Consider the following 18,927-nt stretch of genomic DNA (forward strand, 5'->3'; position numbering starts at 1 on the left):
GATTTCAATAGCAATGTTCAATCAACCTTATCTTCAACTATTTAATCTTTTAGTTCCTAAATTTAATATGATCATGCCAAAATGTATTAAATACCTCATAAACTATCATATAACATGTTTAAAACAAAATATATGTCTCTAATCTAAGTATATAGCATATATATCCATCATGTCTCATAATAGACCATCATTAAAATGTATTTGTCTCTTTGTTTTGAAATTACATACTCATTCCTGTTTCATTCATGTCAATAATTTTGGCCATGCAACATTACTTATAGTTGTAGAAATTTGGGTGATAATTTTTACAGTTGTGTCAATAGGAAAGTTAGAGACGGTACGCTTTCTTTTTGTATATTTCACATGGAACTCCTCATTCTCCCTCGATGTTTTTTCTAGGTCATCCCTAAGCTTGCAAACTTCATCATTTGATGCCTTTTGGGCAAACCTAGCATGTATTTCAGCCTTATTACATGTCACTCGCTCCTATCAATTAATTCAGGTACACTTTCGTGTCTAATGTTTTATTCTCGATGATTTGACATGATTAAATCCTGGTTAATTTTCATATTTATTATGATTTGATTCTAACATCGAAATGGTAGTTCACCAATAATTGAAAAGGTTTTAACTATAATAGAAAAGTTGATATATTCAACAAAATAGACAAAATGACAGAAAACACTGAAAATAACTGCATGCATTCAAATCTTTAAAAAAATGTGATTTCATTAATTTTTTTTATATATTAATATAGAGTGATTATAAGATATTATTTGTTCAAAGACTCTCAATTATTTGACAATGAATGTGTAGATACTCATTTTATATGGGATTCCATTCAAATTTCATTTGTGTTTATATATAGTTTGTGTATGTTATATAGGTATATATTATTATTATTATTATTATTATTATTATTATTATTATTATTATTATTATTATTATTATTATTATTATTATTATTATTAGTGATGTTCATATGTTATATTATTATTATTATTAATTATATGAGTTAATGATTAGTTACTATATTTAAAGGGATCTCAAATTAAACTAAACTCGAACTTGTAAATTTAATTGCAAAGACAACTATTAATCAACTAGGTATCGATTTAGGGCGTTGTACGGATGCTAATACTTCCTCATGTGTAATCGACTCTCAAACTTAATTCTTTGGAATGTAGACATATAAATGTTGTTTTAATAAATTTCAAATTAATATTTTTATTAAAATGACAACTGTTTTAGGTGCCCAATCACACCCTAATCAAATATTGGTGGTGACTCCTCGAACCATTTTTTTTATTTATTAAAGGAAATACCAAATTAATCGAGAAGAGATTTTTTAAATCACAATTTAATTAAATTTTCTAAAGAAATCGTTTCGACAGAATATTTAATATCCTTATAGATGATGTGATCAAATTTGAGGTCTCTAAAGATAATAATCATCCATATCCCTTCATTATTGAAGTTGCTTTGTTTGAATTTGATTTCACTCATTTTGATGCAACATGTTGCACAAGCTACTTAAAAGCTAAGATTAATTTAAGTGGATTAAAGACTAAAAGTTAAAACTTTATTCTTTCATCACATCATACACTCACATTTTTATATGTTGTAAAAAAAAAGTATATTGTAAAATCTTAAACTCGATCCACACGAATTAATTGGATCTAAAATACCACATAGGCCCATCGAAGCTACCCCGATCTATACCATCTTTTAAAACAATCAATAAGGGTATGTTTGTTTGCCGTAATTAGAATTACAAAATTGGTTTTTTCCGAATTCTCGTGTTTGTTTCATGTAATTCGTTTTTCGGAAAATGTTTTCCCGTATTTGTTTCACGTAATTCATTTTCCGGAAAATGTTTTCCCGTATTTGTTTCACGTAATTGGTTTTCCGGAATGTAATTCATTTTCCTAGTAACAGAATTTCCTTTGTGTTTTCTGTAAAATGACTTACGGATTCATTTTCCGTAAGTCATTTTCCGAACTTTTCACTTAAAAGAATAAATACTCAAAATAATTTTATTTTATGAATTTAATATTAATAAAATATTTTAATATCATTTTCATCAAAATATTATTTATTTATTAATATTTATAATAATATAATATTATATTTTTAATATTATATAAAATAATCAATTATATTATAATAATATAAGATATTATATTTTTATTTTAATAATATATAATAATTTTTTTTATATTTAATAATGAATAGTATTTTTTATATATTTTAATAATATTTTAATAAAGATATTTAAAATATACTAATTAATATTTTTAAAATATAATATAACACTATTACTTTAATAAATAACTAATATAATTTATAATATTTTATTTGACTAAAATATACAAATTTTATTATTTTTATTAATAAAATTATAAAATAATATTTAATAATAAATAAATTATTTTAATATTTTAAAATAATAATATTAAGTTTTATGATAAATAATATTATTTATTATATTTAATATTTGTAATAAATAATTTTTAAAAAACTCTTCAACTAGTGGAAAAAATGTTTAAATAACATCTTCCAAACATCATAAAACGTTTTCCAAATGTTTTTTAGAAAAATAATTAAGTTGGTATTTGATTGACTTCTTATATCAACTCAATTAGAGTTACTGTATGAAAATATATGGTAATCAGATGTTTTATATGAAAATAATTGTAATACCTAAATTTACTCATAATTCTTCTTAAATCCTTAAATAAAATATTATTGTATATCATACACACTTTATCTATAATCTTCAAAATATTACAATAACAATAATATCAACTAAACTAAAACTCAATTAAAAATTATATAATTTTTTAATCCAAACATACAAATTAAAGTACTAATATAAAAAACGTCTGAAAGTGATATCTTATAATTATAATTCTCATACATGAATTACTTTAATAGTTAAAATAAGTGTTGTTATCTCTTAAAGTCCTAGGTTCGAATAGCAACATTTATAGGGTATGGGAGTGTTGTCACTAGTTAAAAAAGACAAACCAACATCAAACGTTGATTGTTAGACTATTAACAATCTCCATTTAAAAATAGATCATTTTGATAAAAATAAAATAAAACGATGAAGACTAAAGTATTTAAAAAAAGAATTAAAGTGATTATTTAAATAAACGGTAAGGATAAAAAGAAAATTGTGTTGAATGTACCACAAATTAAGTTAATTTCATGTATTAAATCAACATTTTTATTTATTTAATAAATAGTATTAACAAACAAGAACGAAGTTGTTACCCACTCAAAATTTAGGAGACAATGTCTAATTTGTCCGTTATTTAAACTTATAGAAACCTAAATTATCATTAGAAAAAAGAATTAAGGGGCACATGACCCTCACAACCCTTCTTTTAATTTCGTCATAATAGCAAGGTAAGGGAAAATAAATTCAAATGGCTTTAAGAGAACTTGGGTAGTTAGGGCTAACAAGCTTTGCCAAAGCAGCGACAGTTAAAGAGTTGACATAAGTGCATGGCTCAGTGTAGACCGATGTCCAACGTAGATCACTGAACTCATCTTGCATATCAGGTCCACCAAGGATAGCTCCGATTAACTCATTGGGGTTTGGTTGATCCTTGTTGAACCAACGGTCGAAGCTCATACCGCAGTTGATGTCCAAGTTAGCTTCCGATAACGGCACTGATGTGTCACGGACTTACTCTTTTCAACTAGGTTTGCAATCCGTGCAGCACCTGAAAAGGGACTCTTTCCAAGTCAAGTCAGCCTTTATCTCGTATATCTGATCAAACAAGAACAAACATCACGTTAGATCTTTGTAACCACATGGTCCCTCAATCAATAATCCGAGCCCGTAAGGCATAGCGAATATACAGCTCAACCCCTGGAATTTTCCGAGAGAAAAATGTTTTATTAACAAAAGAAACATCGTGTTACAGAAGACTCACCCACACCATCGATTAGGCCGTAGGGGCGACCCCCGATGATGTTCACGAGACACGTACCTTTACTTGTGGATCAGCCCAAACTCTGCCGGCTGTCCACTCCCTACATATATGCGAAAACAAAATAATAGAAATGCTACCTATAGACGTTGAAAAGCTCGAACAGGGGACAGTAAGACATACCCCCACTCCCTACCTAAAACATTGAAATGCTTGAAAAGATGACAAGCTTATTCTACCCTGCCACTAGGCCCTATATATGGTTGGCCTTGGCGTACCTATCCGGTTGTGGCCACATAAGAAAGGGACGGCCACGACATTCTACCCCACCCAATTAGTCGATGTACTCATCGACGAGTGCTTCTCGAACATTTTCCTTTTGACGTTGTGTTGAGGACTTCTCTCGTGGTAAAATTATTCCTTTCTAACTTCGACAGCAAGGTTGTCGGCGCTACACACAGGTTCTCTCCCAACAGCATCAAGCAACTTGTAGAAGGCATCGGAATAACTCGTGCTGACATCATAAAGTCGATACCTAAGACAACATCAAAATCATCCATCGGAGATATGGTAAAGTCGACTTCCCCCTCCCATACTCCTATTTTTATCTTCACATTCTTGGCAGTCCCATATATCGCCACGGCGGATGAGTTCACTGCCTTCATCTGCCCCTCTTCCTTGGTAACATTCAATCCGCACCTTATAGCTTCCTCAGGGGAGATGAAAGTATTGGTTGCTCCAGTGTTCACCAGGGCCCTTGAAGTTATTCCATTCACTATGAGATCCACATACATGAGGCCCCTAGCTGGCTCTTTCCTTAACTTACTAACTTGAGTTTGTAACGCACACAAGAATCGAATCGAACCCATTCTAGCTGGTTCATTTTCAGTATCCTCTTCCGATGGATCTTGTTGTGATTCATTCCTCGATGTGTTTACCAGCGCATTGAACGCCTTCTTATGCGGACACTCAACCAATCGATGAGAGCCTTTACACAAATAGCACTCCAATGATGACCTGGGTCTTTCCCCACTTTGCCTATGCTCATTCTTAGGATATGAATCCACATATTGCCTCGGTTTATCGCCACTTTGCCTATACCCATTACTTGATGTATTCGGTATTGGGTCTCGGAGAAAATGCCTCTTATCTGCTTCCCAACTAAAAGCTCCATCCCTTCTAGCCACCTTATTCCCATTACTCAAATTCATACCACCATCACCCCTAAACAGATTGTCCTCTCCTTGATAGGGGCCTTTTCGCTTGACTATAACATTAGTATAATCATTGAGACGCTCAGTTGCATTTATACTTCAGTCACATCCTCTACTCGTTATCTCTGGATCTCTGTTCTAGCCCACGGTTTGAGCCCTTCCAGGAAATAGAACATTTTATCGTTTTCAGCCATGTCTCAGATGTCTAGCATCAGTGTTGCAAATTCTCTCACATATTCACAAAAAGTTCTTGTTTGTGTTAGTCCCCTCAGCTTCTTTAGTGCATTGTATTCCACATTCTCCGGGAAGAAGGTTTTCTTCAATTCTTTCATCAAATCATCCCAAGTATTGATGGAACACACGCCGTCAACAAACTTGGATCGCCACCATAATTTGGCATCTCTTGCCAGATACATTGAGGCCATAGAGACCTTGTCCTCTTCAGAGATAGCCTGCATCACTTTAAAATATTGCTCCATATCAAACAATAAATTCTCTAACTCTTTAGCATCCCTGATCCCGCCAAACCGCTGAGGTTCAGGTACATTGACCCTTTGACTTTTGTCAACAATGCCTGAACCCATATTACCCACAGCGAGTTGAATTAAATTGACTTGAGCCTTGAGTTCGTCGAACGACTCTAACACAGAACTGATAGCATCTTGCGCTTCAGCCTTAAGTTCGTTTAAGGCTTATGAGAGTTGAGCTTGAGCTACCTCAATCACTCGAACTCGATCCTCCGAAATCATCCCAGCTTTTAGTGCCGCTACTTTGGCTTCTAAACTTTCAATTCTGTTCTGGTCTACAGAACCACTGGAACGTGTTCCAACCATTTTCCAATATATGTTAGGTAACACTGTAAAAACAATAATAATCACAAGTAAGTACCATAATGCTTGGAATATAATTTGTCACAACACAAATTTTTCAGCATCCTCGTGCCAAAAGTATCGCCTTAATGTCAACAACAAAAATAAGCATTCTTGCACAAATGTTACCATAAAACACCTCCGTGCTACATAAAGCAAGATCCCCTGCCAAACACTGTTATTACATGTGCTTGTATTGTTACTCAGATGAAAATATCCCTGTGCAGTTTCACAATTGAGCACCATTGTGCCTAGATCATCTTATTTCACTCGGCCTACTCCACACGTTAAGGTGCTCGGCGTAAGATCAGGTCATCCTGCCTACTCCCATCTGGAAGCACTCGGCATGAACTCTGTCTACCCTGCCTACCCCACACGTTGAAGCGCTCGACGTGATATTAAAGCACATTTTATTTCACCCGGCCTACTCCACACGTTAGGGCGCTCGGCGTAAGATCAGGTCATCTTGCCTACTCCCCTCTAGAAGCGCTCGGCATGAACTCTGTCTACCCTGCCTACCCTACACGTTGAGATGCTCGGCGTGAATCTGGGACACCTTGCCTACTCCACACGTTAGAGCGCTCAACGTAAGATCAGGACATCCTGCCTACTCCCCTCTGGAAGCGCTCGACATGCACTCTATCTCCTCTGCCTACTCTAAACGTTGAAGCGCTCGGCGTGATATTAAAGCACATATTATTTCACCTGGCCTACTCCACACGTTAGAGCGCTCGGCGTAAGACCAGGTCATCCTGTCTACTCCCCTCTGGAAGCGCTTGGCATATACTCTGACTCCCATGTCTACTCTCAACGTTGAAGTGCTCGGCGTGATATTATAGCACCCTGCCTACTCCACACGTTAGAGCGCCCGACGTAAGATCAGGTCATCCTGCTTACTCCCCACTGGAAGCGCTCGGTATGAACTCTGTCCCCCTTCCAACTCTTAACGGTGAAGTGCTCGGCGTGAAATTGGAATACCCTGCCTACTCCACACGTTAGAGCGCCCGACGTAAGATCAGGTCATCCGTCCTACTCCCCACTGGAAGCGCTCGGCATGAACTCTGTCCCCCTTCCAACTCTTAACGCTGAAATGTTCGACGTAATTCCTTAAAAAAAACAAGGGACACAACTCATCTACCACGAATCATTCTGCTCTGATACCAAGTGTCATGGACTTACCCTTTTCAACTAGGTTTGCAATCCATGCGGCACCTGAAAAGGGACTCTTCCCAAGTCAAGTCAACCTTTATCTCGTATATCGGATCAAACAAGAACAAACATCACGTTAGATCTTTGTAACCACATGGTCCTCAATCAATAATCCGAGCCCGTGGGGCATAACGGATGTACACCTCAACCCCCGGACTCCTCCGAGAGAAAAATATTTTATTAACAAAAGAAACATCGGGTTACAGAAGACTCACCCACACCATCGATTAGGCCGTAGGGGCGGCTCTCGATGATGTTCACAAGACACGTACCTTTACCTGTGGATCAGCCCAAACTCTGTCGGCTATCCACCCCCTACATATATGCGAAAACAAAATAACAGAAATACTACCTATAGACGTTGAAAAGCTCGAACAGGGGACAGTAAGACATACCCCCACTCCCTACCTAAAATATTGAAATGCTTGAAAATAGGACAAGCTTATTCTACCCTGCCACTAGGCCCTATACATGGTTGGCCTTGGCATACCTATCCGGTTGTGGCCACATAAGAAAGGGACGGCCATGACATACACCCCTGTGGTGCGCATGTTTAGGTGGATTCTTCCCGAAACCGACCATGCATGATCTGTCTTGTGGGTTATGTCCTAGTATGTAGTCTACCTGCAAGTTTCCCATTTTTAACCAATGAGATATATTGAGAAATGATTAAATGCACTTTATTTTACCTGCTTCTTGGCGAAGGCCCAGAGGTATTCGGGTTCGAACTGTTTACCACCACATAAGACCTTTTCCTTGTAACGATGAAGCATATCACCATAGATACTCAAGAGGAAAGCATCTCCTGTAGCATACTGAAGGTTGGATCCATCTCTCAGATGAATCAAACCACCTGGAGTCTCGGGAAATTTGAAATAGGGACCTTCGGGAAGCACCGAGCACATGAAACTGTCGGCATGGTCCTTGAATGGTTTCAAAATCACATCATGGCATTGAAAGAAAGCCTTCAATATATGTATATACATTGGTGAGAAGATCATCGGATTCATAGCAAAGAAAGGGTTAAAATATTGGTAATGTTTTGGATTAACATGCCTTAGCAAGGAGGACTTGGATTCCTGCATATTTAAGGTCCCAGTTAAACTCATCCACAATCGCACCCAGTACTTCTTCTGAGATAAAATTCCAATAGGTTTTGTCACGGGTGGCAGTGAATAGCAATCTTGCAGCCCACAGCAGCTCATCATGGAAGCCACAGAAAGAGCAATAAAAGGGGCATTCTCCATCGAAAGTTCTTTTGTTTTTCTCAGCAAATCGGAAAAGCTGCAAACAATAACGTCCAAAACTTACAACTAAACAGCAAAAGAAGAAGAAGAAGAAGAAGCATAATTGAATGCACTGAAATAGTTATATGCATATGCATACCGACTTGGCTTTGTTAAGAAGGCGATGTGAATAATGTAAGTCAACGTTTCTAAAGACAACAGAAGAAGCAGCCATTGCCGCTGAAATTTCAGCTGCAATCTCCGTTCAAGGCCTGCTCTCATTAATCTGTAACACGGTTCTTGATGTCTTCATATTCTCCGGTCGTACCCAACATTTGTGATCTTCCACAGGGTCTGCAACCTTTTTTTCAGAACATAGAAGTGTTTGAAAACTGTAACTAATATGATAAAAAGTAAATGGGATCTCCATTCCTTTACCTGAACGAACAAATTCTTCTTTTTACTAGCGCATTTTATAAAATAATCAGTGCCCCAACGAATAGCTTCATGAACAGTTCCCAGTTCCCCAGCAGCTTCAAGTTCGTCTCTGTAAGCAAGGGCCGACCATGCAAGGGTGGTGATCGTGAAGGCCATTGTCAACCCATACTTGACATTGTCTCCTGCATCGTAATACCCTCCAACAAGGTCCACCTAGTGATTAATTTAACCATGTTAACATGTAATGCAAAGATTAGAAATGGAAGCACAGTATTGAAAGGGGTTGATGATTACATTTGCATCTTGTCCATCCGTAACAGTGGAATCTCCCCTTCATTTGACTCTGTTATTAGGAGGGAGTTTCCCCGACCTTTGTGCTTCCAAGAAAATGAGCGATTTTGTGAGGGCTTCCTTGTAGTCAAAATCGTGGCCACTAACACCGATTAGACAGCATTGGAAGATGGCCAACCATGCAACGACGGCAGCCGCAGATGTTCTTGCGAAAGCTCTCATTGAATTAAAATGACCCATAATTCTAATTTCAATACCTATACCAATTATAAGCTTATAACCTAAAGTCTTTGTAAGAGCTCCAAGGCACGGAGCTCTGTGTTTTTATTTAGTTTTATTTTTTTTCTTCCGAGTTTCGGATAGTGATGAATGGGAAAGATGAAAGGAGGGGAGTATTTATAAGGAATCCCGAAACGTATTTGTATGGTAAATTTAGTAATAGTGGAGAGTCGTGCATTTCGCCACGAATATGTTATTTTGAATTAGGACTAAAGTAATAGAATATGTCTTAAAACTAAAATTATTATTATATCAAATTATATTACTATTTGTCGGTGATCAAAATAGAAAAAAATATAACATTAGTAATCGAATTTGTAGAAGAAAAAAAATTCGATGACCATGGTTATAGCTTGGTGACCTATATGATAGTTACATCTAATTGAAGGCATGCATGCATCAAGGTTCTAACATAATACATTTTAAGCTCTAATTAAGACCTCATATACGTGACTGTTATCATCCCAACTAACACGCTTCAACATTTCAAAGCTTTTACGGCCTCCTATGAAATCAATTCGTTTGAATATCACATATCCACATTCCACCGTCTCTTTGCTGGAGTACACTGCTCGAAGCCGGTCCGCATGCCTCGAATCCGTGTGAATTGCAGACTCGATTTCATGTGCTGTCATGTTTTCCTGCAAAAACATCAGCCAACACAAATAAGCAATATGATCACACAGGTAAAGATTTGAGAAAGCCGTTGCCCGAGGGTCACCGGACGACTGCCGGGGTTGAATGCAGTTTCGAACATGTTGCATAAGCAATATATAGGTAACAAAACTTAGTCCAACATAGATACCTGATAAAAGGCATAGATATAATCCAAAACATGTAAACAAGTAAAGCCATTATAGCTGAAATATGTCCTTGAAGAAGGCCCCATCTCCGAAAATTGATCAACCGGAAATAGAATGGTGAGAAACTGGTTTCGATATATCAATTCATTTTTCTCACTGCCAAAAAGTTACAGGAAACAAATAGGGTGAGACAATGCATAAGTTATGTAGCATGAAAAAGAGCAAAATTTATAGGACAAGTCAATCACCTTTCTGTAAGTAACCGAGTTAAGTTTGTAAATGAGGCCCCCGAATCCTTATCATCACCATTTGCATCGAAGAACATGGATTGATGATCACTAACATCTTCACTGCTAAAAGAGTCGGTGTAAATAGAAGCACTTGAAGTTGGTTCAGATATTGACCAGCAAATTGAATTCAGAAGAATGCTTGGACTTATCGGATGGATTGGGGTTTGACATGTCTGAAAGAGAACAGATTTTCAAAGAAATTCATACTTCACAATCATATATTAAAATCATTCCAGTTCAAGTAATCTTTGAAGATATGCAAGATAAATGCCGACATTCTGTAAAGATAGCATAATAAGTGCATGTGTTACAGTTCGTGCCGGTCTGCTAGGCTAAAGTTCGAGGCCCGTGATACATACAGTAATCAGCTACCAAAAGATTAACCACTTGCCTGCATATGATGACCACGGCGATTTCTAACCCCGGTTTTAGCTAAATGTACAATCTGTTGCCTTTCTTTATGGCTTGTGTTCCCTTTGAAGCTCTGAGTATCGTGTATGAACTTAACCACATTGTTTTCCTATTGAATCAAAGGTGAAACCTTAACATTGGCATCAAACTCTTGTAAGGAAAAATAAGTAGACGAACATCATGTAAACATTGATTCAATGATAAACGCAATCGAAATTGAGGGAAAATCATGTAACATTTATGTCTCAAGTACCTCTCTTACAATGTGAATCTGGGAATTTTCGAGCACTGTTCCAATCTGCCTAGCCAAATCAGCGGACATGTGAACAAGCTTCTGCATATTCCTATCCTTAGCTGTTCTAAGGATCCACAATGGCTTGAGACATTAAATAACAAATCAGTTCCAGCCTTACAAAGCAGATTACCTTACAAGTGTTGTGCACAATAACTCACCGTAACAATGTTGTTACATTGTCCGACATATCGATGGATAGAATTCCTTTCACACACCACAAGACTTGCGCCGCAACCAACAAACCATCGGTCAACCGTTGCGGCCCCTTCTTTAGACACAGTCCCGAGAACCTATCAAACATATTAAATGAATCAAGGAATTGCTAAAAGCAACATACAGGTTGAATACAACTAAAACAGTGAGTTATTGACTACCCTTGCACTGATATATTGAGTTTATCACTTACACCATACAAGTATACAACCCATATGGAAAATTACCTTATTCCGTAGTTCATCGGAAAAACCAGATTCAACGTACACGGTATGGCCAGATAGCATTGAGTCCATACTTTTATTAGGGACTCTTTGGGAAAATTGTAAGTTCGGTTTTTCTGTCATGTCAATCTTCATGGCTTCATGAAAACCAGAAGGAAGACGTGAACTTTCGGAAGCTGGAGACTTGACGAGCTGATTCAACTCACCTACATGTGTTCTATGTTCTCCAACACCCTTCACAGTGTAGAGTGATTCACTTAACCGAACTGCAGCAAATGAAGAAAAAAATTATTTATATATACTATCAGACATCAAATCTATGGTAGAATTTGCGGCAGACATATCTTTCATATAGATGCAGACCATGTCATTAAAACATATAAACTGCAAGCAGCATTGTGGTTCAATAAAATGCTGTAAGATAATTCAGTAAGAAAATTTCATATTGGACAACCTTGTAAGTCGCAACGATTCGAAAAGAGCGTGTTTTAAAGCAGCCTGCTCTTACCATTCCTCTTGACACTGTCGACAAACCATCCGAGCGTAACGATGAATAGACTGTTTCTCGATCCATGTTTTAGAGCATGCTCAAACTTCCTACCACAAATGCTGTAACTAATGTTAAGGTTGAGATAACTATTGCACCAGTTGAAACAATACAAAAATACGAAACCTTATTATCCTAAACATATTGTAATAGAGTTAGAAAATACTAATCATATTGGTCCTAATCTTTTCTCTTGATTCCAAAATCAGTTAAATTTCAAATCATGGGAAAATCTTAGTAGTTCAAATGGGTAAAAACAATGATAATGAGAATGGATATTTGGACCACCAAATGGGTGCATTGAGGACGTAAAGTAGGACTATATTGACCACCTAATCTCTCTGCTGCTTCCATAACCTGTTTCCTTGCTTCTGAAAACAAACATTAATTTCATGGAGAAAGAACAAGAAAATTAACATTTACAGGTTCAGTCAAAGGTCAAGTACCCAGAATCAAAATCATACTAGTTAAAATTAAAATCAGAAAGTAAAAAGTACCAAAATGATCAAACAAAAGGGAAGGGAAAGATTCATTTCGATAAGATACAAAATTGCCAACCTTTAGATAAGCCAGTTACACAAATAACCAGACCAGAAAATGGACCAGTGGATCGAACCGTTGACGGTTCAGAGCCAAGGGAGGTAGAAGCAGGGGACATTGGTTCAACCGATTGGAAACTTCTAAATGATAGCATTGAAGATGAGAACCCAACAAACAGCCTTGAACAACCTTTCCTGTTTATCACTTCCACCCTGTTAAGACCACCCATGTTTTCTTCTTTCATCAACATCAAATGGTTGAAACTTTGTCTGAAAATTTAAAGAACAGCTGAATACAAATGAAACCCAAAGAAAGAAAAGTTGAAATAAGTGAGTCAAAGGGGTAGAGAGAATGAAAGAAGGAATCTTGAATGAGAAAAACGAAGAATCAAATAAGAAAAGGAGGAAAAAAAGAATCAGAGATTGGAGACAAAACGAGGATTTTTATTTATCTTTTTTTTCGAGTATGTTAATAATAAAGCTATAGAGAAAAGAAAAGGTGAATTCTTTTTGAAGGAAGGTTTTTGGGCTCTGCCATGGCCAGAGAGTACAGAGAGAAACTTTGGGTGTTTTTTACTCTCTTTTTTTTTTTCTCCATTGCTTTATTGAATGTTGCTTTGAATAAGAAGTGAACCATTTTAAAGTTTGCAGAAGAAAAAAAAAAGGCAACCATGCCAACTATGAGTGGCACGGGACAACTTTGTTTCTTTCGCTCTCTTTTTTACAGTAAATTCCTCGTGCTTTCAAAAGTTTGATGCTTTTTCTTTATCTCCAAAATGGGCTCGTGATTTCATTGAATTCATCAGTGTACCATTACCAGACACCAGCTCCCAGCCAAGTGGTTGAGTTGAGCCCCCCACCATGCAAATGGCGGGAATGATTTGAGTTTTTATCCAGTTGGTTCATAGTTTTATTTATTTATTTTTGCTTCTGACGGTGACTTTCATGAATATGTGAGTCACTCTTTTTTCCTTCAACAGTACTTTCCCTTGTTATTGTACATACTTTTTTCCTTCAAAACTTGAAATCCAGAAGATTTTTTTACCCACTATAGTGCTATGATTCATATGGTTTTGGAATGGATTTTGATGCGACTCCCCTTATTATTACCTTATAGACAATATTTTGAACATAAGTAGTAAAATTGTTTTACTTATTTTCCAAATAAATTTTTGGTAAAGTACACAAATGGTCCCCGGACTATAGGATACTATTTTCTTGAGCCCCTCGACTATTTAAAGTTACAAAAATGATCTCTTGACTATAAGACATTACTTTGTTGAGTCCTCCGACTATTAAAAGTTACAAAATAGTCACCTGACTATTCATGTGTTTCAAACTCATCATTTCTTATTAAAAAATGACAACGACGTGAGTTATATGTTATCTATTGACTAAGAGATAGTCATTTGAGATTTTGGAATCATATTTTACCACGTCACAGTCAACATGTTAACGTTCAGCTCATACTACCGTTAAAATTTTAATAGAAAATGACAAGTTTGAAATATATAAATAGTCGGGTGACCATGTTATAACTTTTAAAAGTCGAGGAGTTCAACAAAACAATATCATATAATCGGATGACCATTAATATACTTTACCATAAAATTTTATTGATACATAATTACTACAGAGGAAATCAATTATAATTAAATTTGGCTGAACATCATGATATCATTTTAGAAGTATTAGAAGATCTATATAAATATTTACAAAATGATCCACTTACATCGATGGTATCGATAATTGAGTATGAGTATCAATATCGAGCCTAAAAATACCAATACTCACCTTGAGTATTGATATCATATTAAAATTCGAAATGAAATTAATTTCTATGAGTACCGATAAACTCATATAATTATCAGTACTCCCCGTATGACATCGATACTCACTTGGAATATCGATATTACAGTGTTGAAATGGTCTAATGAGGCTGAAAATGCACTCAACCTTAAATAAACCAAAACAAGGGTATTAAAAAAAGTCAATCTTGACGTCTCCACGTTGTATAGGTTGGATATAGAGCCAACTTACCATCAATGATGACATTTGATTTGGGATTGGGATGAAAACTATCAAGAAAGTCACGTAGACCATATTCTTTTTATAAACTTCTTGTTTGGAGGCTTCACGTGATGTAATTAGTTGTTGATAGTTTGTGATGTTTTTAGTGTTGATACCGATAAGAAGATTATTGAATTTTTTATATTTTGAATGATGGTATGAATAGCAGGAGATTTAGAGGTATCTTGTGAAGTTACTATGGTTGAAGAAGAATGTGAAAATTTTTAAAAAAGAAGAAAATATTAAGTAAAAAATATGTGCTCTAATATCATAAAGATGTTAGAGATATTGCCTTTGACATACAAAATTTTTAACATAACTAGTAAAATTGTTTTACTATTTTTTCAAATAAAATTTTGGGTAAAGTACACAAATGGTCCCTAAATTTTAGGACATTGCTTTGTTGAGTCCCTCGACTATTAAAAGTTATAAAATGATCCATTGAGTATAGGACATTACTTTGTTGAGTCTCCTACTATTAAAAGTTACAAAATGATCCATTGACTATAGGTATTACTTTGTTGAGTCTCCCGATTATTAAAAGTTACAAAATGGTCACCCGACTATTCATGTGTTACAAACTAGTCATTTTCCGTTAGCAAACGATGACGGTCTGACCTATATGTTAATCTATTAACTGAGATATGATAGTCGTTTGAGATTTTATGATCATATTTTATCACATCATAGTCAACAGGTTAACGTCCAACTCAGACTGATATCAAATTTTTAATAGAAAATGACGAGTTTGGAGCATATAAATAGTAGGGTGATCATTTTATAACTTTTAAAAATCGGAGAACTCAACAAAGTAATGTCTATAGTCAAGGAACCATTTCATAACTTTTATAATTTTGGATAATTGGAAAAATGGTATGAACAACGGGAGATGGAGAGGTATCTTGTGAAGTTAATATGGTTGAAGAAGAATGTGAAAAATTTTAAAAACAGAATAAGAAGAAAAGATTAAGAATATGGTTGCTCTAATATCATAAAGATGTTAGAGATATTACCTTTGACATACAAAATTTTGAACAAAAGTAGTAAAATTGTTTTACTTTTTTTTCAAATAAAATTTTGGGTAAAGTATAGAAATGGTCCCTGGACTATAGGGCATTGATTTATTGAGTCTATCGACTTTTAAAAGTTATAAAATGATCCCTTGACTATAGGACAATACTTTGTTGAGTCCCCCGACTATTAAAAGTTAAAAAATGATCCCTTGACTATAGGATATTACTTTGTTGAGTCCCCCGACTATTAAAAGTTACAAAATGGTCACCTGACTATTCATGTGTTCAAAACTAGTCATTTTTCGTTAAAAAATGATGATGGTCTGACCTATATGTTAATCTATTGACTGAGATATGATAGTCGTTTGAGATTTTAGGATTAGATTTTATCACATCATAGTCAATAGGTTAACGTCAAGCTCAGACTGATATCAAATTTTTAATAGAAAATGACGAGTTTGGAACATATAAATAGTAGGGTGACCATTTTACAACTTTTAAAAGTCGGAGGACTCGACAAAGTAATGCCTATAGTCAATGAACCATTTTATAACTTTTATAATTTTAGATAATTGGAATGATTGTATGAGGAGCGGGAGATTTAAAGGTATCTTGTGAAGTTACTATGGTTGGAGAAGAATGTGAAAAAATTAAAAAAAGAAAAGAAAGAAAGAAAGAAAGAAAGAAAAGATTAAAGTAAAAAATATGTTTGCTCTAATATCATAAAGATGTTAGAGATATAACCTTTGACAGACAAAATTTTGAACATAAGTAGTAAAATTGTTTTATTTTTTTTCAAATAAAATTTTGGGTAAAGTACACAAATGATACCTGGACTATAGGGCATTGTTTTGTTGAGTCCATCAACTCTTAAACGTTATAAAATGATTCATTCACTATAAGACATTACTTTGTTGACTCCCTCAACTATTAAAAGTTACAAAATGGTCACCGAACTATTAATGTGTTCCAAACTAGTCATTTTCCGTTAGAAAATGATGACAGTCTGACCTATATGTTAATCTATTAACTGAGATATGATAGTTGATAACTCCGTAAAAAGACTAATTTTAAGGCCTTTTCACTTAAATTATTGTTTGTCTAAAGGTTCATATAGGTCATTTTAGATTCATGTAGTTGCATTTGTGGTGGTTGTGTTATTTTTACTTTGTTAAGGTGCTATATGTTGGGAAATGTGTGGTTGGTTAGTGATGTGCAGAAACAAAGAGCAAAGGCATCATAAAGATTCATGTAGCGGGAGATTTAGATGTATCTTGTGAAGTTACTATGGTTGAAGAAGAATGTGAAAAATTAAACAAAAAATAAAAAAGAAGAAGAAGAAGAAGAAGAAAAGATTAAGTAAAAAATATTGTTGCTCTAATATCATAAAGTTGTTACAATTTTATATTAATTTTATTGATTAAATGTAAGGTATATGTAAGGTATATATATATATACATATACGAGATAAAATTAAGTTGTTTGATCAAATCTCCATTAATAGTGGATCAAGTATTTTAAATTTAGCTAATTACATAATCTATAGAATTTGTTGTCAATTAAAAATATTTTAAAAAATCTAATAAGATAATTAAAAATAATTAAATAATTGATAAATGAGTTTTTTCTAATAATTGAAGTATAATTACATGCACAAATAATATATATGGATAATCTTGAAAAAATATCGATAAGTCTAGAATGATATATTGAAACACATCCTAATATCATTATATATCAATATTAGAAAGGAGAAAATGATATCTTTATCAATATAATATATACTAATTTAGATTTTTTAAAAAGCTTATATGATTTTTTTTAAAATTAAAAGAACATAGGATCCGTTAGACTTTGATTTAATGCATTATTTATAAGAGGTTCTAATAATTATTTATATAAATTTTAGTTTATAATAGAAAACCTAAGTTTCATATATTGTACACGAATTAAGTATTTTGATTTTTTTTTTATATTTATATTTTTATTTTATATTAAATTTGTTATTATTAAATCTCAAATAATTTCACTCTTACATTCTAAATTCCTAACTTCTTAAATCATTTCACCGTAACATTCTAAATTCTTAATTTCTTAAATTATTTCACTTTAATATTTTAAATTATTTTTAACTAGAAAATATTTTAAATTTAATTGTATTCTTTTTTTAAATTTATTTTTTATGTATGGATTATGCATTATAGATTTTTAATTTTTAAATTTCATATTTTTTCTATGTGATTTTTTTTAAATATAATATAATTTAATAAAATAAATTAAAAAATATGACACCCGAGATCTGGAAATATGGGTACTCGGACTTAATGGGCTGAGACACATGCAAACATTTTGGTACCTGATTTTGAACACCCGGAAGACAATTGTTATATCTCCATAAATACCACTCTCTACCTATCTATCATAAATCAACAATTCCCGAGAAATTTATCGGAGAGTATAAGTCTTCGATGAGACTCTTGATAAATCCAAGAGATATGTCCTGGCTTAATCTTTTAATTTATGACTACATTTATGCATCTTGTAGATTTATACATAACAACATGATTCTAGACTTGACAAAATTGCGAAGAAAATCAATTTGAGGTCAATAAATAAATTCCAGTAACAAACATCACACCACCCTTGTGAGGATATCCAAAGTCAGTTATATCTAACAAACATCGAGATGCATTCGTGACACCACTTCCTCCAAGACATCAATACCCTATTATTAGAGATGAATCGAAGGGGGAGCGGGTGAGGACAGTCACTTCTTTAAATTATTGGTTAAATAGAAAGAAGCAAAGTGGAGGATCATGGGAGGGGTGTGTAATATTTGTTAATGGATACAGGTCATCTTCGTTGGACAAACTTTGGTGTCACATTTTATAGTTGACCACTATTATTAAATTTGGGTTCTGATCATACAACACTTTAAAAAGGTGATGCATGATCCTAACCCCAAGCAACTACCATCATCTACTATACATACTATATCATTGTTGACTTTGTATTCCAATGATTCAAGAGTATAGGTCTATTCAAATTTTCA

General features: G+C 34.3%; 1 protein-coding gene and 1 pseudogene across 1 annotated transcript; both read right to left on the reverse strand.

Annotated features, from left to right (window-relative positions):
- Window positions 1-5,355: 5,355 nt before the first annotated feature.
- LOC120149735 lies at window positions 5,356-9,413 on the reverse strand (annotated as a pseudogene).
- A 423-nt stretch (window positions 9,414-9,836) lies between these two features.
- LOC120149691 lies at window positions 9,837-13,395 on the reverse strand. Its single transcript, XM_039162423.1, has 10 exons — window positions 12,812-13,395; window positions 12,533-12,624; window positions 12,215-12,317; window positions 11,710-11,972; window positions 11,428-11,559; window positions 11,228-11,350; window positions 10,955-11,083; window positions 10,522-10,736; window positions 10,276-10,429; window positions 9,837-10,111 (listed from the first exon to the last, which is right to left on the reverse strand). The coding sequence occupies exons 1-10, from the start codon at window positions 13,041-13,043 to the stop codon at window positions 9,893-9,895; spliced, it is 1,662 nt and encodes a 553-aa protein (XP_039018354.1). The 5' UTR covers window positions 13,044-13,395; the 3' UTR covers window positions 9,837-9,892.
- Between the last annotated feature and the right edge of the window lie 5,532 nt (window positions 13,396-18,927).

This window comes from Hibiscus syriacus, unplaced genomic scaffold (genome assembly GCF_006381635.1).
Source record: "Hibiscus syriacus cultivar Baekdansim isolate YM2019G1 unplaced genomic scaffold, ASM638163v2 tig00111008_pilon, whole genome shotgun sequence".
NCBI classification, from domain to species: Eukaryota; Viridiplantae; Streptophyta; class Magnoliopsida; order Malvales; family Malvaceae; genus Hibiscus; species Hibiscus syriacus.